Source organism: Haemaphysalis longicornis, unplaced genomic scaffold, assembly GCF_048455015.1.
Source record: "Haemaphysalis longicornis isolate Haplotype H1 unplaced genomic scaffold, Haemaphysalis longicornis Haplotype H1 scaffold_8, whole genome shotgun sequence".
Classification (NCBI taxonomy): Eukaryota; Metazoa; Arthropoda; class Arachnida; order Ixodida; family Ixodidae; genus Haemaphysalis; species Haemaphysalis longicornis.
Genome location: NW_027526445.1, coordinates 120,253,164 through 120,272,312, shown reverse-complemented (window position 1 = coordinate 120,272,312; position 19,149 = coordinate 120,253,164). Strand labels below are relative to the sequence as shown.

General features: G+C 48.2%; 2 protein-coding genes across 2 annotated transcripts in view; one reads left to right on the top strand and one right to left on the bottom strand.

Moving 5' to 3' along the window:
- Gcc88 (GRIP and coiled-coil domain containing 88 kDa) overlaps positions 1 to 10,545 on the top strand; it is a 25,491-nt gene extending 14,946 nt beyond the window's left edge. The window contains exons 11-15 of the mRNA XM_077680431.1: positions 2,010 to 2,138; positions 5,207 to 5,485; positions 6,276 to 6,395; positions 7,782 to 7,954; positions 9,380 to 10,545. Coding sequence (XP_077536557.1) covers positions 2,010 to 2,138; positions 5,207 to 5,485; positions 6,276 to 6,395; positions 7,782 to 7,954; positions 9,380 to 9,590 — 912 coding nt within the window. The 3' untranslated portion in view covers positions 9,591 to 10,545. The remainder of the gene's footprint in view (positions 1 to 2,009; positions 2,139 to 5,206; positions 5,486 to 6,275; positions 6,396 to 7,781; positions 7,955 to 9,379) is intronic.
- LOC144148907 (protein arginine methyltransferase NDUFAF7, mitochondrial) lies at positions 10,368 to 19,149 on the bottom strand. The gene is made up of 10 exons (XM_077680436.1): positions 18,888 to 19,149; positions 18,539 to 18,696; positions 18,368 to 18,448; positions 18,187 to 18,297; positions 16,741 to 16,917; positions 14,994 to 15,242; positions 13,107 to 13,253; positions 12,550 to 12,655; positions 12,364 to 12,431; positions 10,368 to 11,353 (listed from the first exon to the last, which is right to left on the bottom strand). Exons 1-10 carry the CDS (start codon positions 18,982 to 18,984, stop codon positions 11,180 to 11,182), a joined length of 1,368 nt encoding a protein of 455 aa, XP_077536562.1. The 5' UTR covers positions 18,985 to 19,149; the 3' UTR covers positions 10,368 to 11,179.

Genomic DNA, 19,149 nt, shown 5'->3' with positions numbered 1-19,149 from the left:
TTGTTGAGTCAAGGCCCCTGCATTCACGTATGACAGAGCTCCACCAGTCCAATGCTTGCTGGTGCATTTCCCCAGCACTAGCAGTGCAACAGGTCCTGCTAAAGTGCATGTCTACATGTGTGGCCTCAGAAAGCGGTCCTTTCTTTTACACTACCTCAGTTCATCATGCGAGTGTCACATCACTTGTAAAAAAATTGGTACAATTACAAGAATTCTTGGCAGTGATGAAATTTAAATGTACAGTTATAGAAAGGCGCAAAAGAAGAGGTGTACAGTCGGCAAAAGGCTTGTCTATAACGCCCGAGCGGCGTGGCGTGAGACATCTAGTGATAACGCCTGGTTTGAGACTGGTACAATGTGAGCATGCACAACCCACATCAGCGCGATGACTTGTTTCCCTTGCCGCTGTGCCCGTCGCTTTGGCTTCCGTACCTTCTTTCGTCGTGAAAAGCGCTGCCTACGCTGCCGGGCCGGGAAACAGTGGAGATTAGCGATTGTTAGTACAGCATTGGCTGCGTTTAATTATGTGCAACACTTAATTTTCGCAGCGCCATGTGCAATTTGAAGAGGAGTTCTTTTTCTGTATGCGAGAAAACGAACAACGATCGCCGAAAACGCATCGTTGCCGGTGTTCTAAAGTGACTACTAGATATCTGTCCGTGATCGCCTGCACAGTGCTCTAAGTATTGTGGCATTTGCCCATCAGCAGTGACATGCAAAACTGAGCACAGAAACCGGATAGTGGTGGACGCGTTACTTATTGACAGAACGATGACACAATGAACAGCTGTGTGCCAAAGCTAATGCAGATGAAAAACTGGCACAGCGCGCGCTAAGGCGGGTAATCTCCGTTTTTGTTTCCCAGCCTGGCCGTGCGGGCATGCAGTGCTTATTACAGTCGAAGAAGGCATGGAAGCCAAGGCAACGGGCCCTGTGAGAAGGGACACAGCCATCGCGCTGATACGGGCCGCACATGCATTGTACCTATCTCAAACCAGACGTTATCACTAGGTGGCTTCCTCAATGTCCGGAGAACGCCGCTCGCGTGTTACAGACAATCCTTACGCCGAATGTACTACGGCACTTCTCCAGAGGACCACCGAGAAAAGTGGAGATACATTTTTTTTTCTTCAATGTTAATGAAGTTTTTGTGAGGGCGTAAATAATCTGCAATTTCCGAGTGCAACAGCTGGTTATGTCTGACAAAGTTTGAGAGTGCATTTGTGTAACACTAACAGCATGTCCCTTTTGTCCCCCCGCACTTCTGCAGAAGTGTGGTGTACATGTTGGGGTTCTTCTCCTGTATGCATCAGTTGCGTGTCAGTATGAGAGCAGTGTTGGCATCCCACACTGTACTGCCGCTCCATTTGTGTGCGCAGGATAATTCGTGTTGTTCCTCCAATGCCACTGTCGTGGCACCCGCGTGTTTGGAAAGGAAGCACCCAGATAAACTTGCGGTCCCTCTTACAGTAGAATTTCGTTGATATGTTTCGTTGATATGAACGAAAAACATGTTAACAAAAAACATACAGTAGAACCTCGTTGATATGTTTAAAAAAAGGACGCGAGGCAGAAACGTACTATCCGGTAGGAAACGTACCGTGAGAAATTTTTAGTGTGCACAATTGAGAGCGTAGTAACAGGAAAATTGTATCCATCGAGAACGCATCAACGGTGTTCTGCTGTGTTTGCCTCTCCAGAGCAGTTCCTGGGCAGATAAAATAAGGAGCCACTCTGGAGCTGTTCTGAGCACAGTCAAAAGGGAAAAATGAAAGTGTGCATCTCGCACGTCATAGAAGGGATAGAACACAGAGTGAGAAGTGGACACCACAAACACCAGCGTTCGTGGTGCCTATTTCTTACCCGTTGTGTGCTGTATTTCTCACGGACGTGTTTTGACTAGCCCAGATTTGTGCCTTGAGACAAAAGAGGCCTTTGCTTTGAGTTTGCTGTCCTCCCCTTGACACTGTTGTGGTTCGTCTCTCCCTCTTCCGTCCTCTCGGTTCCAGGAGCAGGGCGCGGCTGAGTGCGAGCGCCTTCGCAAGCAGCTGCGGGAGCTCCAGGGCCAGCTGAGGACGCAGCGGGCGCGCTTTGAGGCCCAGGAGCAGGCCAGCAGGGAGGCCACGCTCAAGCTGCAGGTACGGGGGGCATTGTCTCGCCTCTCTGTTCGCTCTGTCAAAGCGAAAGCTTTCTCAGTGGGACTAGTGGCGTCCTGTCAAAAAGCCAATGCGTTTCCCCACAGACCGGTTGGCTGACCAAAAAGGTCTGATAAGATCTCTGGACACATGGCGCGTGTTTGAAACCGGGCTTACATTTTGTCACTACGGTTACTTGAAGATCGCAAAAAAGGATCACTTCTAGATAAGACTATACACGCAGTGACCATGAAGAACGTGTACAATTACCTCTATCTCATGAACCACGTATCGGTGTACATTTAGATCGTTCGTAGATGCGTTTACTTAGCACGCAAAAAATCGTTGCGCCGGTTCGTTCTTTGTTTGCGATTGCGGTCTTCGAAGGTCTGACAATTGATTGGACGCACTTTCAGCAAAGGTTGGATATACCTTTAGCGAAAATTTTCGCACACTTTTGACACAGTTTTGGTGTCAGAAAGCTTTTGCGTTCTCTCGACCTTTTTTAGGGAGGGATGGTAAATTTTTTTCATTCAGTGGCCTGCCTCATCATGTCCTGCGTGGTTCTCCCTTGGTCCTCCTCCTCTGCTCATGCACGGCACATTGCTTTAGCCAGAGTTCTTCAGTGTGCACCAGTTGCGAAACTCCACTTTGGAATCCAAGTTTCGCGAGCACCTCTGCTGCTTGGTTTGAAGCTGAGGGGCAGTGTATGAGTGCGGCACCTGGCAGCAAAAAGTGAACTTTGCTAAGTGTCTAATAATTCACACAACTTAATAAAGTAAAGCTCGCTTTTTAAAATTGGGAAACATACCTTAGGTAACATTTACTTTATGTTCCCACGGTTTCTTATTTTATGACTAACGGCAGCAGTTGCAGGGACTTGAGTGCTACTTCAACTTCCTGTCGACAGATGGCAGGCTAGTCGACTTTCCCCGTGCCTGCTTCTGTTTGCTCTAACAGCAAAAGGCCAACCACAACGCTGGCTGCAGCTTTGGCTTTAGATAGATGCTGGTGTTGTAGTTAGCAATAGTTTGAGCTAGGACACTGCCCCGGTCTTTTGCTTTTGCAAAGTAGTCTTGGCTTAATTACTGATTCGTCGTCGTAACAACATGCTGGCTACATTCCTGTTTTCTTTGTAGTGCGGGTTGGCCCTAGTTGTTGCCGGCAGTTTTAGAACAAAAGTGCCTGCTTTGCGATGAATGGTCACCCAAACTCACAACTCGCTTAATAATGGTCCCTGAGATCAGCACGACTGCCTGCGACGCGGTCTAGCACTCTTCCCTACCATGAAACACCTTGTCCGAGTTGTACTGCTGCCTTGCATTGCCCTCTGGTGCAGTGCCTTGACCACCGAGCAAGCATGCTTGGTTCCTGTGGTGGGCCCTGTGCAGTGTTTTTTTGTAACCTGTAGTGGCCGTACCTCTACTGTTGCCAGCTGCCGTGTTGCAGATGCTGGCATTCATCACGGGGGTGTTGCTGCTGGCTAAGCCGCACTGACTGCCGACTTGTGCGGCTTACTTCACTTGTCAACTTCATAAACGCTTGGATGAGGAGTGTTGCAGCCACTGGAGGCCAACATAGAAGCACTGAGACGTGTTAAGAACACAAGGGGCAACAGACGAGGCTGGGGAGGTGGAAAAGCAGACAGAGCTAACCCCCTCCGAGAAGTGTCGCCCGCTGCATTCTTAATCTCTTAATGTCTCACCATGGCATAACCCAGTGTCATTTGGACATCACTTACATTTCACGAGGTGCAAAGCAAAGAATTTTGGACAAATGTCATTTTTCCTAAATACTGCGCTTTGCACCTCATGAAATGAAATACAGTCAAAACTCGACTTAACGAAGTTGAGGGGAGTCTCGTATTATTCCATTAAACCAAGAACTTTGGTAAACCAAGCTAGGCATTTCTGGGTCACTTAATTTGGAACATTCGATTATATACAGTAGTGGCATTCAGCAAGCTTATGGAACATCGTATTTGCAAGGCGTAAATGCTCTGAAAATAAAATTGTAGTCTGCACGTATGAAAAAAGACCCAAAAAATTGTTACCTGAACGAGAATGGCCCCCCCCCGGGGGCCGGACTACAAATTTATGTCCCACCAACGAAGTCTGTGATCTTTGTTTGCATGCGGTGTGTAAGCAATGTAAGCATCCATCTTTGTAAGCTTCCATCACTTGACCCGGTGTCGACACGACAGCTTTGATATCTTAAACGTCTTCGTCAGCGTCTTCAGCTACCACTTCCTCCACGCTTCCTACAAGCCACGAGATGTCTCCGTCATCCGAAACTTCCGTAGTGACTGCATTTGCGTCGGCGCTCACGTAGTCGGAGAAGCTTATCCCGACGGGCACTTCATCCAAGAGTACTGGCTAGAATGCCATGTGCTGCAGTAACATCACATTTCTTTTGTCCTCTTGTCACTGCATGAATTATGTCCGCTTTCCTGTCCAAAGTAAGCCTTTCTCTTTCCTTGGCTGGCTCCATGTCCAACACGCTTGTCACAGGGTTTAGCGGTGCGAAGCACAGGAACTACCCACAGAACAATGGCGAATGTACAACGCAAAGCACGCCCTGAAAAATCTCAGTGCTGAAGACCGAATTGGAGCAGTGCCAGTGCCATTTGTGACGTCCGAACAAAACATTTTTTTATCACTGGCGCCATTGGTGATTTGAACTCATAATTACAACTCCTGTTTTGCGCCATGCAGTTTTATAAAGGCAGGATAAAGGTGCTCTGTGATGTTATCTTTGCACGCCATGAATTAATTTTGCCACGTTCTCTACAAAATAGACCAAAAATCAACACTTTTTGAGCTGCATTTTTTTAGAAATGGTTCGTTAATCTGGGACAGATCATCATGTTGGTTTCGTTATTTCAAGTTAGTCAAAGCATGGGCCTATATGGGCGTCTGAGGGGGGATCGGGATATCTTTGTTAAATCGAGACTTTCGTTAAATTGGGTTTCGTTAAGTCGAGTTCTGACTGTACTGCCAACTCGCCCAACGGTCTGCCTTGACCAGCCGCCACTTGTGAACCCTCTGTTCCCCGTTGGCCCCCATGTGCAGCGTGCCCTGTCGGAGGCGGACATGCGGCACGAGCTGGAGTGCCAGAGGCTGGAGCAGCGCTGGGGCAGCAAGCTGTCGGAGCTGGAGTCCCTGATGCAGGCGCAGAGGGACCGCTCCCTGGCCCTGGTCGAGGACAAGGACCGCGAGCTGCAGGCCCTGCGCGCCACCCTGGCCTCCCTCTCCCACCAAGCACTGGAGGGGGACAGGGGGCCACCCCCACAGAGGTACCACTGGCAGGAGGCCGAGCAGCAGCAGCGCGGAGGCGCCTCCGGCGTGGCGGTGAGCATTCCGACAGCGATAGTTGCTCGTACAGGGTGCCACGTTGGCAACCTTGCACATTGCTTTTCTCCTCCTCCTTGGTGTTGTGTGGCACGTGCAGTGGGGCATGAAGGTGGGACTCTCGTGCTGGAGGAAGAGTGAGCGAGTGTCTGCTCAGAAGGGCCCATTGAGCGACAGCCTCGAAATCCATTTGTCAAGCCAGGCGAAATTTGAAGCTCGTCAGACTAGTTGATGCAGCCAGTTCTTGGTACATTTGATCCCCGTATTTACTGCGAGCCTGCTAGGCCTAAAGCAAGTTGTTCGAAATGACAGCAATGGGGGAACGAGGAGCTTTCAAAAATCGAGTCCAACACCAAATGAACCAATGCAGAAGCAAGTGGGTCCACATCGCACCACCTTACCATAAACATAAGGCAGGAGTGGCATCACTACAATACTAATCATCACAAATAAATAGTGTCTGCTTCCTTCTGGGTTGGTTCATTTGGTGTTGGACTCGATTTTGGAAAGCTTCACGTTCTCCCATTGTTCGTCGTTTCGATGGAGGGGTAGCTAATTTTCTGCTAGCGTGCCGCTCTCTCTTGCATTCCAAACCTTGAATCTGTTCTGACAGGCATGTGGAGTTGCAACACAGACACTTTTGTGCGGAAAATTTCTCACTTTGAGTCACATGTGGAATACCTTGAATTCTACAGCAAAACAAAAACAGCAGGAATGGCCCAGTTGTGCAGCCAGAGGGGTAGCTAGGGCGAGTGATTTATAGGACGTTCCCGCACTGCTGCTGCCCCAGGACAACAACCCTGGCAGCCAGGACGCCTGCTCCGAGGGCCAGGGGGACAGCCTGGACCCACTGCTGTCCCAACTCCTGTCAAGAAGCCTGGGCCACTCCACCAAGGACGGCAAGGGCAAGGTAATGACAACGCCCGTTTGGTTCCCCACCACCTCGTGTTATTTGCAAGCCTCCACGACTGGCTAGCATCACCACAAACAATAGTGGCGCAAGAAAGTATTCTTCGATTCTGTGGAGTTTTTATTTTTTATTTTTTTCAAGTGCAGAGCACTTTAGGGGCCCGATTTGTCGTCGCAGCACATCTGGGGTCACAGCATCACACACCCAAACCCAAACAGAGACCTCAAAAAGAAAACCGCTTCCCCTCGTCGGAATCGAACCTGGGTCCCCCCTGTTACGAAGCTAATGTCTATCCCATTTGCACCACAGAGGCACACGTTACTCATACGCAGAATGTTGGGGATGATCTTTGCGCTGCGTTGTTGCCACAAACGCTGCTGTTGCTAGGCTGCAAATAAGTACACAATAGTGTAAAATAAGAAAAACATCATGAATTAACCCATTAATTACCCAAAATTAATGAAAACTCAATTCAGTGTCTTTTGGACTCCAGATCCTAACCATGAGGCAGAGATAATTAGAAGGATCAGAATGGGGTGGGGTGCATATGGCAGACATTCTCAGATAATGAATAACAGCCTACCATTGTCACTGAAGAAGAAAGTGTATGACAGCTGCATATTACCGGTACTCACCTACGGGGCAGAAACTTGGAGGCTGACTAAGAGGGTTCAACTTAAATTGAGAACGACTCAGCGGGCAATGGAGCGGAAAATGATAGGTGTAACACTAAAAGACAAGAAGAGAGCGGAGTGGGTCAGGGAGCAAACTGGTATTAAAGACATATTAGTAGAAATTAAGAAGAAGAAATGGACGTGGGCAGGGCATGTAATGCGAAGGCAAGATAACCGTTGGTCATTAAGGGTAACAGAGTGGATCCCTAGAGAAGGCAAGCGCTGCAGGGGGCGGCAGAAAGTTAGATGGGCAGATGAGATCAAGAAGTTTGCGGGGATAAATTGGTCACAGTTGGCAGAGGACCGAGGTAATTGGAGAATAATGGGAGAGGCCTTTGCCCTGTGCAGTGGGCGTAGACAGGCTGGTGATGATGATGATGACAGGTGCTGCGGCCCCCTCTCTTGACTACTTTCGGTATCAACGCCACGCTGATACGGAAACTAGTCAATAGAGGGCATCGCAGCCCCTCTGGCGAATCACTGCTCCCCACTTGATAGCTAGCTTTCACATTAAATGGAACTGCTTCAGTTTTTTTTAATAAGAGGGGTTGTGGGGAAATGAAACAGTCCTTATGCTGCAGTTATCCCGGAGGGATGTCTTTTTGACGTTGGCGTGGCTTTGCTCCTGCAATTAGTTGGTTGGTTCGTAAAAACTTTATTGTTTGCTTGTGCAACAGGCGTGATGATGATCATGATCATCTTATCCTGGCAGGCGCTCCCGGAGGAGTGCCAGCTGCTGCACTTTGCCCAGGAGCTGGCACGCAAGGATGCGGAGCTGCTGCGCACGCTACGCGAGAAGCGAGACGTGGAGGCGGCCCTCAGGGACCTGCAGCGCTCAGTGCTGCTGCGCGAGCAGAGGGACGCCCAGGAGAGGGAGGCCCTCAGGTACGCCACGGGGGGAGAGGGGATTGGATGGCCCCGTTATCAGCTTAGTGGACGTAAAGAGGGCTCTGCTCAAGGTCAGGGGGGTCATGACGTGCAAAACAGTGCAAGATAGACGACGTCATCATCCCTTCTTCTTTTGTCCTTGTCTACCTTGTGCTGTTCTGTACATCCAACTTGCCTTTCTTCAGCAAGGGGATGGGGGCTGCTCACTGACGGACATTTATTTGATTTAATATTTTGCTTACTCCCAATCGCCGAAGCATTGTACAGAGGAGTGGTGTTACAAAATACTGTAACAGGACAAATGTGGCTGAATTTGACCTCTGATAAGTGGGCTTGCTATGCTTCATTACTCTTTCTACATCCCTACCGGATGCATTGGGGCTATTGGGCTTTGGCTTACAAGGTGATGCCCAGCAGCTTGTCATGCGCATTGTATTTCACGACAGTTTGCGCAGAGTTAGTACTTCAGCTGAAGGGGGGCAATTCCTTCCCTTTTTCCTTCATCCATTTCAAGAGCCTGTGGGTCACCAACAATGTACTCCCATCGTAGCCGCTCTGCCGCAATGCGAGGCTCTGGCAACAGTCCTGGCAGCCAGTGGGGCCAAAGGGAATTCCACAATCTCGGCTCAGGTTGGAGTTTCAGGTACCCGTGGTCAAAAAAGGATGCCAGGTCAAATCAAGTTCACTCGTGGGAATAGCAAACATATCATGCTCTGTTGCTTCAATACACTGAATATTTTTGTGAATCTCTTGTCCATTCTGTCTTGGAAGCAGCAACACTATGCCTCAGTCATCCAAAGGTGTCATAATGGACATTTGTTTAGTTGTTAAGTCACTCCCTAGTCAGCCATTCCCTCCAAAAGATTAAAAGAAGACAGAACATATACCCAGGCTTTCACGGCCATCTACGACAGGCCCGTCCCTGCAATGCTCAAGTTAAAAAAAAAATACTATGCCTTCACACAACAAAGCGCAGTACCAGCTACCTTGATAGTATGTTTCTCACCAAAATCTTTACCTGGCCGGCTAACTACGCAGCAGAAGCTTGGGCCTGCGGTTACTTCTGTAATCTATATTTGCATTTTCTTAACCTTACGCACATCTCCCTTTTTTTCCCCGCAACAATAGGACTCCAAATCGGAAGGGGTGCTGTAATGTTCACATTAGAAATCGCACTTTTCCTCAGAATTCATTTCGCAAAACTGGGAAAAGAAGTGCTCAGAAAAAGTGGCACATCCAGGTAATGTGTACCCGGGACATTTCTTTTTTGTTCCCCCCCCCCCCCCCCCCCTTCTAATAATGCACCGTCCAGTTCCAACTGCATTCCTTTATCCCCGCACCCACTGTTGACGTCAGCGGTTAAAGCGACAGAGCAACAGCCAGTAAAACAAGGATGATGCCACTGCCCCGACTATTGTGCAGGCTGCGTCTGTCCCAGCTGGAGAGCCTTCCCCCCGGGCCCGGGGACAGCGGGAGGGTGAACCTGCAGTACCTGAAGAACGTGGTGCTGCAGTACCTGCTCTGCAGCGAGGCCCCCGCCCGCCGACACATGCTCAACGCCATCATCGTCGGCCTACGCTTCTCCCCCCGGGAGGCGCAGCTTGTCAGGCAGGCCGCCCGCGCATGGTGGTGAGGCTGAACGACGACGACGGACCTTTTCGAAAGGGGGGTTGCGTCACTCGACTAGTTGCCCAAGGAAGCCAAAGTTCAACGAGACCTCCCAACCCAAAGAAGAATCGCCCGGGGTTACCGCAGACACATGTGAACAGGCTGGGCTGGTGGTTTTTACTTTGCAGCCTAGGGATTCTGCAGCTTGGTATTGTTTAGGCTGGGGACAGCTAAGCCATTCCTAGGAACACTGAAATTGAAGTACATTCGTGTTTCAGTAATTGGCAATAATTTTTTAAAAAGTAAGATGCGTTGGCCCGAGGAAGCCACAGTTCAAAAAGACCTGACCCAAAGAACAATCGCCCGAAATTATCGGGGATACAGCAAATGGACGCAGTGGCCCAGGAATGTCAAGAGCTTGGTGTTGCTTGAATTGGGGGCACCTAAGCATTTCCTAGGGACACTGGAATCGTCGTATTCCTTATTTCGTAACCAACAATGAATGCTTATTCGTATGGTATATTTCTATGTTTGCGTGGGTTCTTGCACAGCAAGCTGACAGCCACACTGGGTTCCAGCAAAAGCAGTGTTATTACTATTTTTTTGTTGTTCCTGCCTCCGCAACATAAAAATCAGAGGTATATCGCGTACTGCATTGACCAACAGGGAAAGCGTTTACAGATGCTATTTTTGTATCTGTTTGTGTTGGTTTTTGTCCACCATGCTAACAGCTGCACTGGAATCAAGCAAAAGCAGGGTTCTTTTCTTTTTTTACCCTGACTGTAACATGAACACAGAGGGATCAAGGCATAGGGCATTTTTTTTATTTGTACTTTCGTATAAAAATGTACAGCTAGCATGTTTGGCTGAGCACAAGAGAATTATACATATATATATATTTCGAGGGTGTGCGTATTGCACGTGGACATTGTATTGAAAGATGTGTCATGGGCATAATAAAAGTATATTTTGCATACATCCCAAGAGACTCTTGCGCAACGAAATAAACGAACCCAGCGTTGCAGCTGCCCATTTTGTGACAAGCTAAAGCCTCTACTTCACGCAGAACCCAGTGATAACGTAAGTGCCCGCATTTCAAGGAGGTATTTATCACCAGTACCCGCTAACGTGACAAGCCGCCAGATGAAATGACTAAAACGTGGCCTTGCCAGTGCGTAGTAAAAAGGAAAATAAGGTTTTCTACAAATGAGCGCAAATATACAAGAGCTACAACAAAACACCAGGTATGCCTTCTACTAACTTCCTTTCAGTCCCACGAAAAAAATTCGTTTTCAGCTTGAAAGTCAATAGGGGCAGAGGTGGAGACATGACTCTCCCTTCTGTGTTTTAAAAGTAGTGCACAAACTGCTCCCTGGTACGATGAAAAACAAAATCGATGTTCCCTGCGGCGGAATGCGGCAATGTTTGGCGAACCCCGCCTGGACAACACAAATTCTGGAACAATTACAGCTGCATATTCTGAGTGTGCGACTCCCAAACAACTGAAATGGCGCTTTTAAGTCTCTCAACGTTTGACATGTCGCTCGACATGAGCATAGATAGCCTGGCACAACCTGTGTTTCCCGCGCAATCATACCCGTTCGTGATGGGCGTCTAGGAAGGAGCGAAAAAGCCAGCAGGCGGGTTTGCTTGGAGCACTTCCTGCATGTCTCGAGGGAAGATGCCGAAGAACTTGAAGCGCTCGCCCATCTTCTTGGGGTTGGTGAGCATGTCGTAGCCCGTCAGCAGGTCCTGTCTCACCTCCGGTGGACAGTTGGCCAAGAGTTTCTGCAATGAACACGGGGCCCTTGAAGAACCTCTGGCTGCTTCTGAGGGACTTTTGCTAGGGACACTGCTGTCGAGAGGGAGCCCATCAGCTTACCACAGCAGCACAGAGACACCACTACCAACTGAACACAGTGGCAAACCTACAAGTGGTGAGAGGCTGCAATCGTAATGAACAGGATTTTAGATTAGTGGGGCCTAAATTCCACAAACGCTGCAAAATAGTTGAAGGTTGTTTGAAGTTTGTGCGCCCTTCTTCTATTAAATTTTGAGCCAAAAATTGGCAAGTTTCGGTTTTGCACAATGTTGTGGTGTCTGCTGTGTTCAATATTTTTCAAACATTGACAGTATTTGGCACTAAGCTGAGAGGTCATCTAAAACTTGTACTGTTCAAGCTCTACAGTTGGACAACTTGAAATTAATCCGTAGCCCTCCACGACGGTGCGCCTCATCACCTGTGTAGCGTTGCCGTGGTGTTAAACCTCAGAATCAATCAAATGGACAACTTGAAGGGGCCCTTTATGAACAAGGCACACAAAACTGCGCTTTCCAGGGTTACTCAGCCACAAAGCACCTGGGCTATACTTTAGATTTGTGCAAGTCTCAAATTTGTGAGCAAAGTCGCGGCTTATTTTCCTGCACCCTGTTGAAAACCTCTACGCTATGCCGGGGCATGCTAAGGTACCAGTGCCAGTAGCTCCATTACGGGTTGAACTTGGCTGGTGCACAAACAAACAATGCAGTGACAGTGTCAGTTTTTCCTTTTTTTGTAAGTGTTGTGAGCTTTTGCAGGTCTCATTTCCAGTTACTTTGACAATACAAAAAAAAAACCATGCAGTGCACAAACTATTTTACCATATTCGGGGACAATTTGGCCCATTTTGAAATGCACAGGTCACAATGAGAGCGAGCGAATTCCACCAACTGAGGTGTTGATTCAACGGCACCAACTGCTATGACAGCACAACATTAGGTTGCACTGCCGCAGTGGAGTGTGTTTGCGGCCAGCGTACCTCCAGCCTGATGTTGATGCCCATGTTCCTGAGGAACTCCCCTTGGGTCACGGGGCCAAAGGTCAGCGCTGAAACGACAGGTTTTTATCCTCGTTAAGCAGAGCCAACATCCACCGCCTGCATCCACAAACAAGAGCGATCCGAGCAACAAAGGATCAACCACGCAAAGGTTTGCCCCATTCGCACCTCTTTCCTTGAGAATCCGCCGGAGGTAGGAGAAGTCCACATCCGCCGTCAGGTCTGCTGTGCCTGGCTCGGACAAGACAGGGTGCAGGGAGTGGTTCTTGAATGCCTGCAGCAGCAGAGGTGGGGTATCAATAGATGCCTCAAAACTTCCTGCTGGCGCTCAAAAAAACTTCGCACCTATGGTAGCAGCATATCTGGAATCGGACTTTAGCTCAAAAACCCATTTCTGGCAGCTAACCCAGGTATGTCATGCTATGTGGATAACTTTAAATTTATCCCTTTGGACACTAATTTGTATTGACGGCAGCAATACTCCCCCCCATAAAAAAAAAAATGGTAGCAGGGTTTGAGCTACCCAAGCTTTTCAAATAAAGCGATGATGCACATTGTCTTCCAAGTCTACGAAGCTTTGCAATGGCTGGCACACACCTAAGAAAGAACGCATTCCAAAGTGCACCCATTCGGGCCAAGATTTCGATCAACAGTTTGAAAATTCGATGTGAAAGAAGCGACATTTTTCGTTGGCATTCCGGCAGCATGCGAACTTTCGTGCTCACCCGGAATGTGTCCGTCTTGTCGCCGTCGTGGCCGTAGTCGACGACCAGTCCGCAGCCTCCGTGCTCGTCCATGCGGCTGGCCAGTTCTTGGACAATGACTCCAGCCTCGGGGCACACCTCCACATGGTCCCTCTTCTCCCCAGTCACCTGTGGACAGCGGGCAAGCGAGGACATCAGAAGTGTGAACAGACTTCCGGGATGGCACGCGCTATTTGACTGACCACTAAATCAATGGTGCTCCTTTTCTTCGCGGCATATTCCCAAAGGTCTACCGTTTTTTGTTACCGCGAAGAAAATTTACCATTTACACTGACTTTGTAAATCATTCCTTTATTTCAAGAAGTGTGAGGCGTATGTAATAACATGTACGATGCGTACAATGATGCTAAGCAATAAGTTACAACTAACGAGCTCTGCAAGAACCACTCTCATCAAGGTGGAAACAAACTTGCAGGGATGCTGTGAGCGTAAAGCAATGCCAGCGAATGTACTTGGGCATAAAATGAACTCAAACAGTTTACAATACATAAGCTGTGATTCGGGCTCCCATTTTCCACTGCTGCACCTTAGTTAAAAAAACACGCTGTTTATTGTTTGCTGTGGCATTACCTACTGTGGTGTGTTAAGGAGTTGGCAAAGCATTTTGCTTTGCAATGCCCCGTGGGGCACCTTGCACAATATACAGAACATGCAGTAAATTACAAAGCACACATAGGTGCTGACTTGTGCTATGACGTAGTGGTGCTTGCAAGAACATGGCCTTAAGCTGATGAAACCTAGTAATACCTCTTGTCGCACTGAAATACAGGCAGCTGCAGCTGATTAACTACAACGACAGGACACAATTTTTACGATGGAACAATAGCAGATCTGGCACTTAACAAGCATACTGCAAGCAATGTTAATTAAATTGAAGTTGTCGCTGGACTAACTTGCTGTAGCATTTGTCATCACACTCCTTATCAAACACTTTGTCACCCCCCTTCCATGTGCCTTCTCATCAGTCACCTTGTTTAACATCTCAGCAAACAGCCATAGCAGTTGGTGACTATGACTTTTCTGCACACTCCCATCATACCTTTTGTTTTTTCAAAACTTGCTTTGCCCAAAAGTGTGGCTGAATCAAACGCTTCAGTAACAGTAATCTTTTTTTTCCCTTATTCCTAAAAAAAAGCTACACCACAGAGGAAGATATGTTTTCCAAATTTTGAAAGGCTTTGTCTAGAGTGCCGACTGATGGTACTCTAAGCGGTCCACTAAAGCGACGTTCACAGGTGTTTCGTAAAAGAAAATATGCCACCTCTGGCTCTACTTCAGTCTCCCTAATCAATCTGATGAACAGAAGGCACTTACTTAAAACACCAAAAACTAACCTAAACCATTGGAAATATGAAATTACAAATGAAAAAATAAAATCACATGGGCGAGAGCTGGACTCGAACCACTGCGCTTGGTATGAGGAATCTAGGACGGAACCTCTACTCCACGACGGCACACGCTGTTCCCAATACCAGTTTAGTCTTAAATATTCAAGTGCCTTCGTGAATTTTAAACCCACATCAAGGATCCTCCAAAGCTTTAAACGCTGACGATTAAAAGATTATTTGTATCTAAAACAGTTGGTCGGTACCCCCATTCCTGGAGGCTGTTGGATTTCACTGCCGCTCTTGCCCTTGTGATTAGCTCCTGCCAAACTTTCGGGTCTACACTGGTCAGCATTTTCTTCCCAATCATTGTGTTTTTGGTCTTGGGTATTTTTGTACTGTTTTGGCAAGCTCATACAATACGTTATAGGTCCACCTTTGGGCGGCAGCGTACACACTGAAGCTTATGGTCATCCTGGAATGTCAGACACCAAGGTGGAAGGAGAAGTGCAACGTGACTCACGTTTGCAAAGAAGCTTGCGGGCGTGGGCCCCCGGGAGAGCACGTAGCGCAGGTGGTGGGGGCCGGGGCCGTCGTCCAGGTCGATGAAGACCTCGCGCCAGCCCTCGGGGGTGCGCTGGAACTTGTGCACGGGCAGGGCGTCCAGGAACTCGTGGGCCACGAAGCACGAGAAGCCCCGGGGCACGTCGTGCAGGTGCCGGTACCAGCCCACGGGCACCCCGTGCTTCGTGATGCTGTGCTTGTACGTCGCCTGCGCCGTTTTACACACAGTGCTCCGTTACGCAACAATGGCTGGCTCAAGTTCTGCGCACCACTGTGGTGGCAAAAAGCGCAACTTGTAGTAACGTAGACAGAAAGGAAGGAAACAAGACAAGCATTTTGTTACGTTATACATGTCTATGTTGCAAGTTGCACTGTTTTGCCACCACGATCGACATTCAACATCTATGCACTATATATATCTGATAGTGGCCTGAAGGTAAAATGTCCCTTACCACAGCCTTAGATGGACACGAAAGGACGAATAACTTTTTCTTTTGACCGAAAGACCATGTGTTTTCTAGCTCTCTTGGCTTTCAATAGCTAATTATGCCTTGTTTGCTGAGAAATAAATAATTAACTCTGGCATACGTCTCTGCCATTTCCCTTTTATTCTTTCATTACAGCATTTTACGAAATTAGTAAAAAAAAAAAAAAAAAAAAAACGAGGGGTGGGTGTGCGATTTGGAGGGACGAAGAAGAGGGGGGCCGTCTAAATGCGGCAGGCTGTTGCTTTGAGCTGAGCTGTTTTTTTTTTACTTTACTTAAAAGGGAATTAGGTGAAAGAAATTATGACACCAACCAGTAATGGGTGCACAGCCGTAACCCAGGGTGCTGCTAACAGAAAAGCCACACTGCAATGCACACCTTTACAAGCTTGTCGCAGCCACAAAATTGCAAAAAAGAAAAGTATACCACACGCAGATATAATGGTAATACGGGCACAGTACTGACTTGAAAACCCAGTTCTATGCGACGCAACAACTTTGGTGCACAGAAAGTGTTTGTTTGCTTAGACAGTCAGAGAGAACAGCACATCCCAGCCAGTTTTGTGGCAAAACCAACAACTAACGGCAAGAGACGAAAAAAAAGAAAAAAAGAGAGAAGTAAAGACAGGAAACAGCAGAGCTGGTAGTTTTCACTAGCTTTAACTTGGCTTTTCTTAGGTCTACCCCTCTCTTAAGAGAAAGGTGGTTAAAAAGCGAAGCTTTCTCCATGCAAACTGAGTAAAATCAAAGTCCACAATCCACGTTCCTAAAGTCCAAAATCCAAACAGCCAAAGTCCAAGGCCAGTGCCCGCGCTAACCCAACAAAAATACTGTGCGCCCCAAATGCAATGATAACGCAATCGGATAGAAGCCGGTTTCATAACACGAGGGTTTGCCACGAGAAATGTTTTTTTCTTGAGGCACGCACTCCCCACACCTGCTCTTCGGCTCCTTTCCTCCTCGCCACTTTATCTCACACTTATTGGCCTAGCATTTCCCCCTGTCCACTTTGCCGAGTGGAATTTCCCGTTGACAATGCAAATGGACGGAAGAAAGCTGAAACAGCTCCACTGTTAAAAAAACGGCAAAAAACAGTCTTGCCGATCGAAGACCGACCAGATGGCAGCCCTCACCAGCTCACTCAAAGCACCCAGGGAGTTGCGCAAAATGTGTGAAGCAAGGAAAGAAACCCGACCCAAGCAAGTGTCGGGGCCCCCTGACCTCCTCTGAGTCAGTCTTCTTCTGCAGGCGCAGCGTGACCGGACTGCTCTCCAGCACGTCCTTGACGACGCTGACGGTCCCGCACAACTTCAGCTCCTGCACCTGGCTCAAGTGCGGGCTGATCTCCACCAGGTGCAGTGACACCACCTCCATGGCATCGCTGTACTTGGAGAACACCTGGGCAGTGAAGGGGTCACGGGGAACTTTAGCAGGGAAATGCATGAACTAGATCAGTGGCTCCTAAAGGGACCCTGCAACACTTATTTCAACTTTTTCCCTTACCTTAGATGCTTGCTCAACATAGTCAACCAACACATGCAGTACTTAGATTAGGAGGTCGCAAAGTATCTCAGCCAAAAATTACACTTCTATGCCCATCAGGTAACTAGGAAACTTACTAAAAAAAGATTTTTCTCTCTTCACCGGTCTTGGTGTTCTCTGACCACCGGAATTACGTCATTACAGCGGTGTAGTGGCTATTGGCCCAGCTTTACTTTCAGTTGCAGCAATGAATGCATTCGATAGCCACTTTAAAGAGAAAGCCACAAAGGCAAAGCAGACACAGAAGGCATGCCTGCTGCGACGAGCAAATCACGCAGTTCCACTCTGTGCTGGTGATAACCGTAGCTTTCGCAGTGCTGTTTATCAGAAGTTTTACAGAGCCCCTTTAATACGGGAAGGTGTCCAAAGTCTTTGAGGCTCACAAAAGTATTTTTACGGTCCCACTGCTATTACCCACTCAGGTTGCCCTCCAATGTTGTCGGCTGCACTGGCTAACACTTGCTTACACAACGCCAAAAGTCTGGAATACAAATCGCGAAATGCAAATTGCTCCGTCTGGAAAGCCACATGCCGACAGCATTCCATTCTACTCTTTCCGAGCACTGCTTTTAATAACGACCTGGCTTAAGAGCAAAAGAGAGGGGAATGTAGTTTTTGTTCACTTGTAAAAGAGCTGGTTGAGAAGCCATCGGAAACAATTAACTGTTGTGATTCAGTTACCTAAGTATCTAGGCCACATTGAGAACTCACATGCTTATGATGTCATGCTGAACTTAAAGCTAGGAAATCCGAACCAAGCTTTGATGTTTCAGACAAACTATGCCTAGGGCACGTAAAATCAATTCAAATAGAAGAAAAGAGCAATCTAAGGGAAGTAATCACCAGCTTCCATTCTTGGTTCTGGGATTACGGAGTCCAAATACCGCACAGAAACGTGGACACACCAAAGCTATTACTGGTCGCATCTCCGCTGTATGTAAAAAAATATCCCAGCACTTAAATGTGTTTTTTTCTTTTTTTTTTTTTTCTCTTCTGCCAGCCATGCATATTACTTTTGCGTCCACTTACGACCTGCCGATACGCCTAGCAGCACAGTGCGGCTCTGTCACGTTTGTTAGAGCGGCGCTTGCGTGCCTGGACAATCAGCCAAAGATGCAAGCTTACCCGAAGCATGTCATCCGAGAGGGTGCCACGCCCTGGTCCCAACTCCACGATGTAGAGGGGCTTGGGCTTTCCCGCCTTGACCCACTCATTCAGGAACCACACAGCAACCAGCTGAAACACAGCCGAGAAATCACCCACCGTTATCGCAATCTCTAGGCCGACTCAGATGACAACTTCGTACCTCTCCGAACATCTGAGAGATTTCGGGCGACGTCGTGAAGTCTCCCGAGCTACCGAACACGTCTCGGTGCATGTAGTACCCCTGAAATGCAGGTTCAATTTGCACGTGGTACAATTTTCGCGCCGTCCGCATATTACTGCAACGATTGCGGGCTATGGGTGTCGTACGTACGGACATTGGATTGGTCAGAACCTCCTTCATGTACTCGGCGACGGTGATCGGTCCCGTGGCCAAGATTCGGGACCTCAGTTGCTGCAAAAGCTTGGTCTCCGACGACTTTGTCTGGGCTTCGATCACCATGGAACGCTTGCTTAGCTGTTTGACGACACCTGTTGATGGAACAAGGGCGCGCTGGTTTGGGCATCGCCATCTTACGAAATTTCCCCGCCGATCGTGCGGGAAAAGTCAAGCGCAGCTTCGACTCTGCTGCAAACTGTTAATAAATAGCACCCAAGGTCGCAAGCGAACAGCTTGTTTTCCCTTTCGCCGCCTTTTTCGCAAGAGGTTTCGAATTTCCTACCCGACGCCGCTGCCGGTTGTTTGCTGTGGAGTTTCCGTACTCCGGTGCTAGGCGTCCGAAAAAGCCTGAAAGCTGCGCGCATCACTGTCGGATTCATCTTCGCGCGTTCGCGTCCGCGCTAGACCACAAACCGGCTGCTTTCGATCATAAACAAGTGGGACACCCAGTGACTTAACAGATCTTTTTTATCAGTGACCCCTTAACCGCTTTAAAGCACCCTCATCAGCTGTTGCGGCGTTGCGTCCTTTATTCATGTTGAACT

Bases quoted from the DNA above. Each gene is read 5' to 3' on its own strand.
- LOC144148907 (XM_077680436.1), bottom strand. From the start codon at position 18,984: ATGAATCCGACAGTGATGCGCGCAGCTTTCAGGCTTTTTCGGACGCCT. The intron at 18,449-18,538 runs GTACGTACGACA...CCTGCATTTCAG, and splicing joins TTCTGACCAATCCAATGTCC to GGGTACTACATGCACCGAGA. The intron at 11,354-12,363 runs GTACGCTGGCCG...TGTTCATTGCAG, and splicing joins GCATCAACATCAGGCTGGAG to AAACTCTTGGCCAACTGTCC.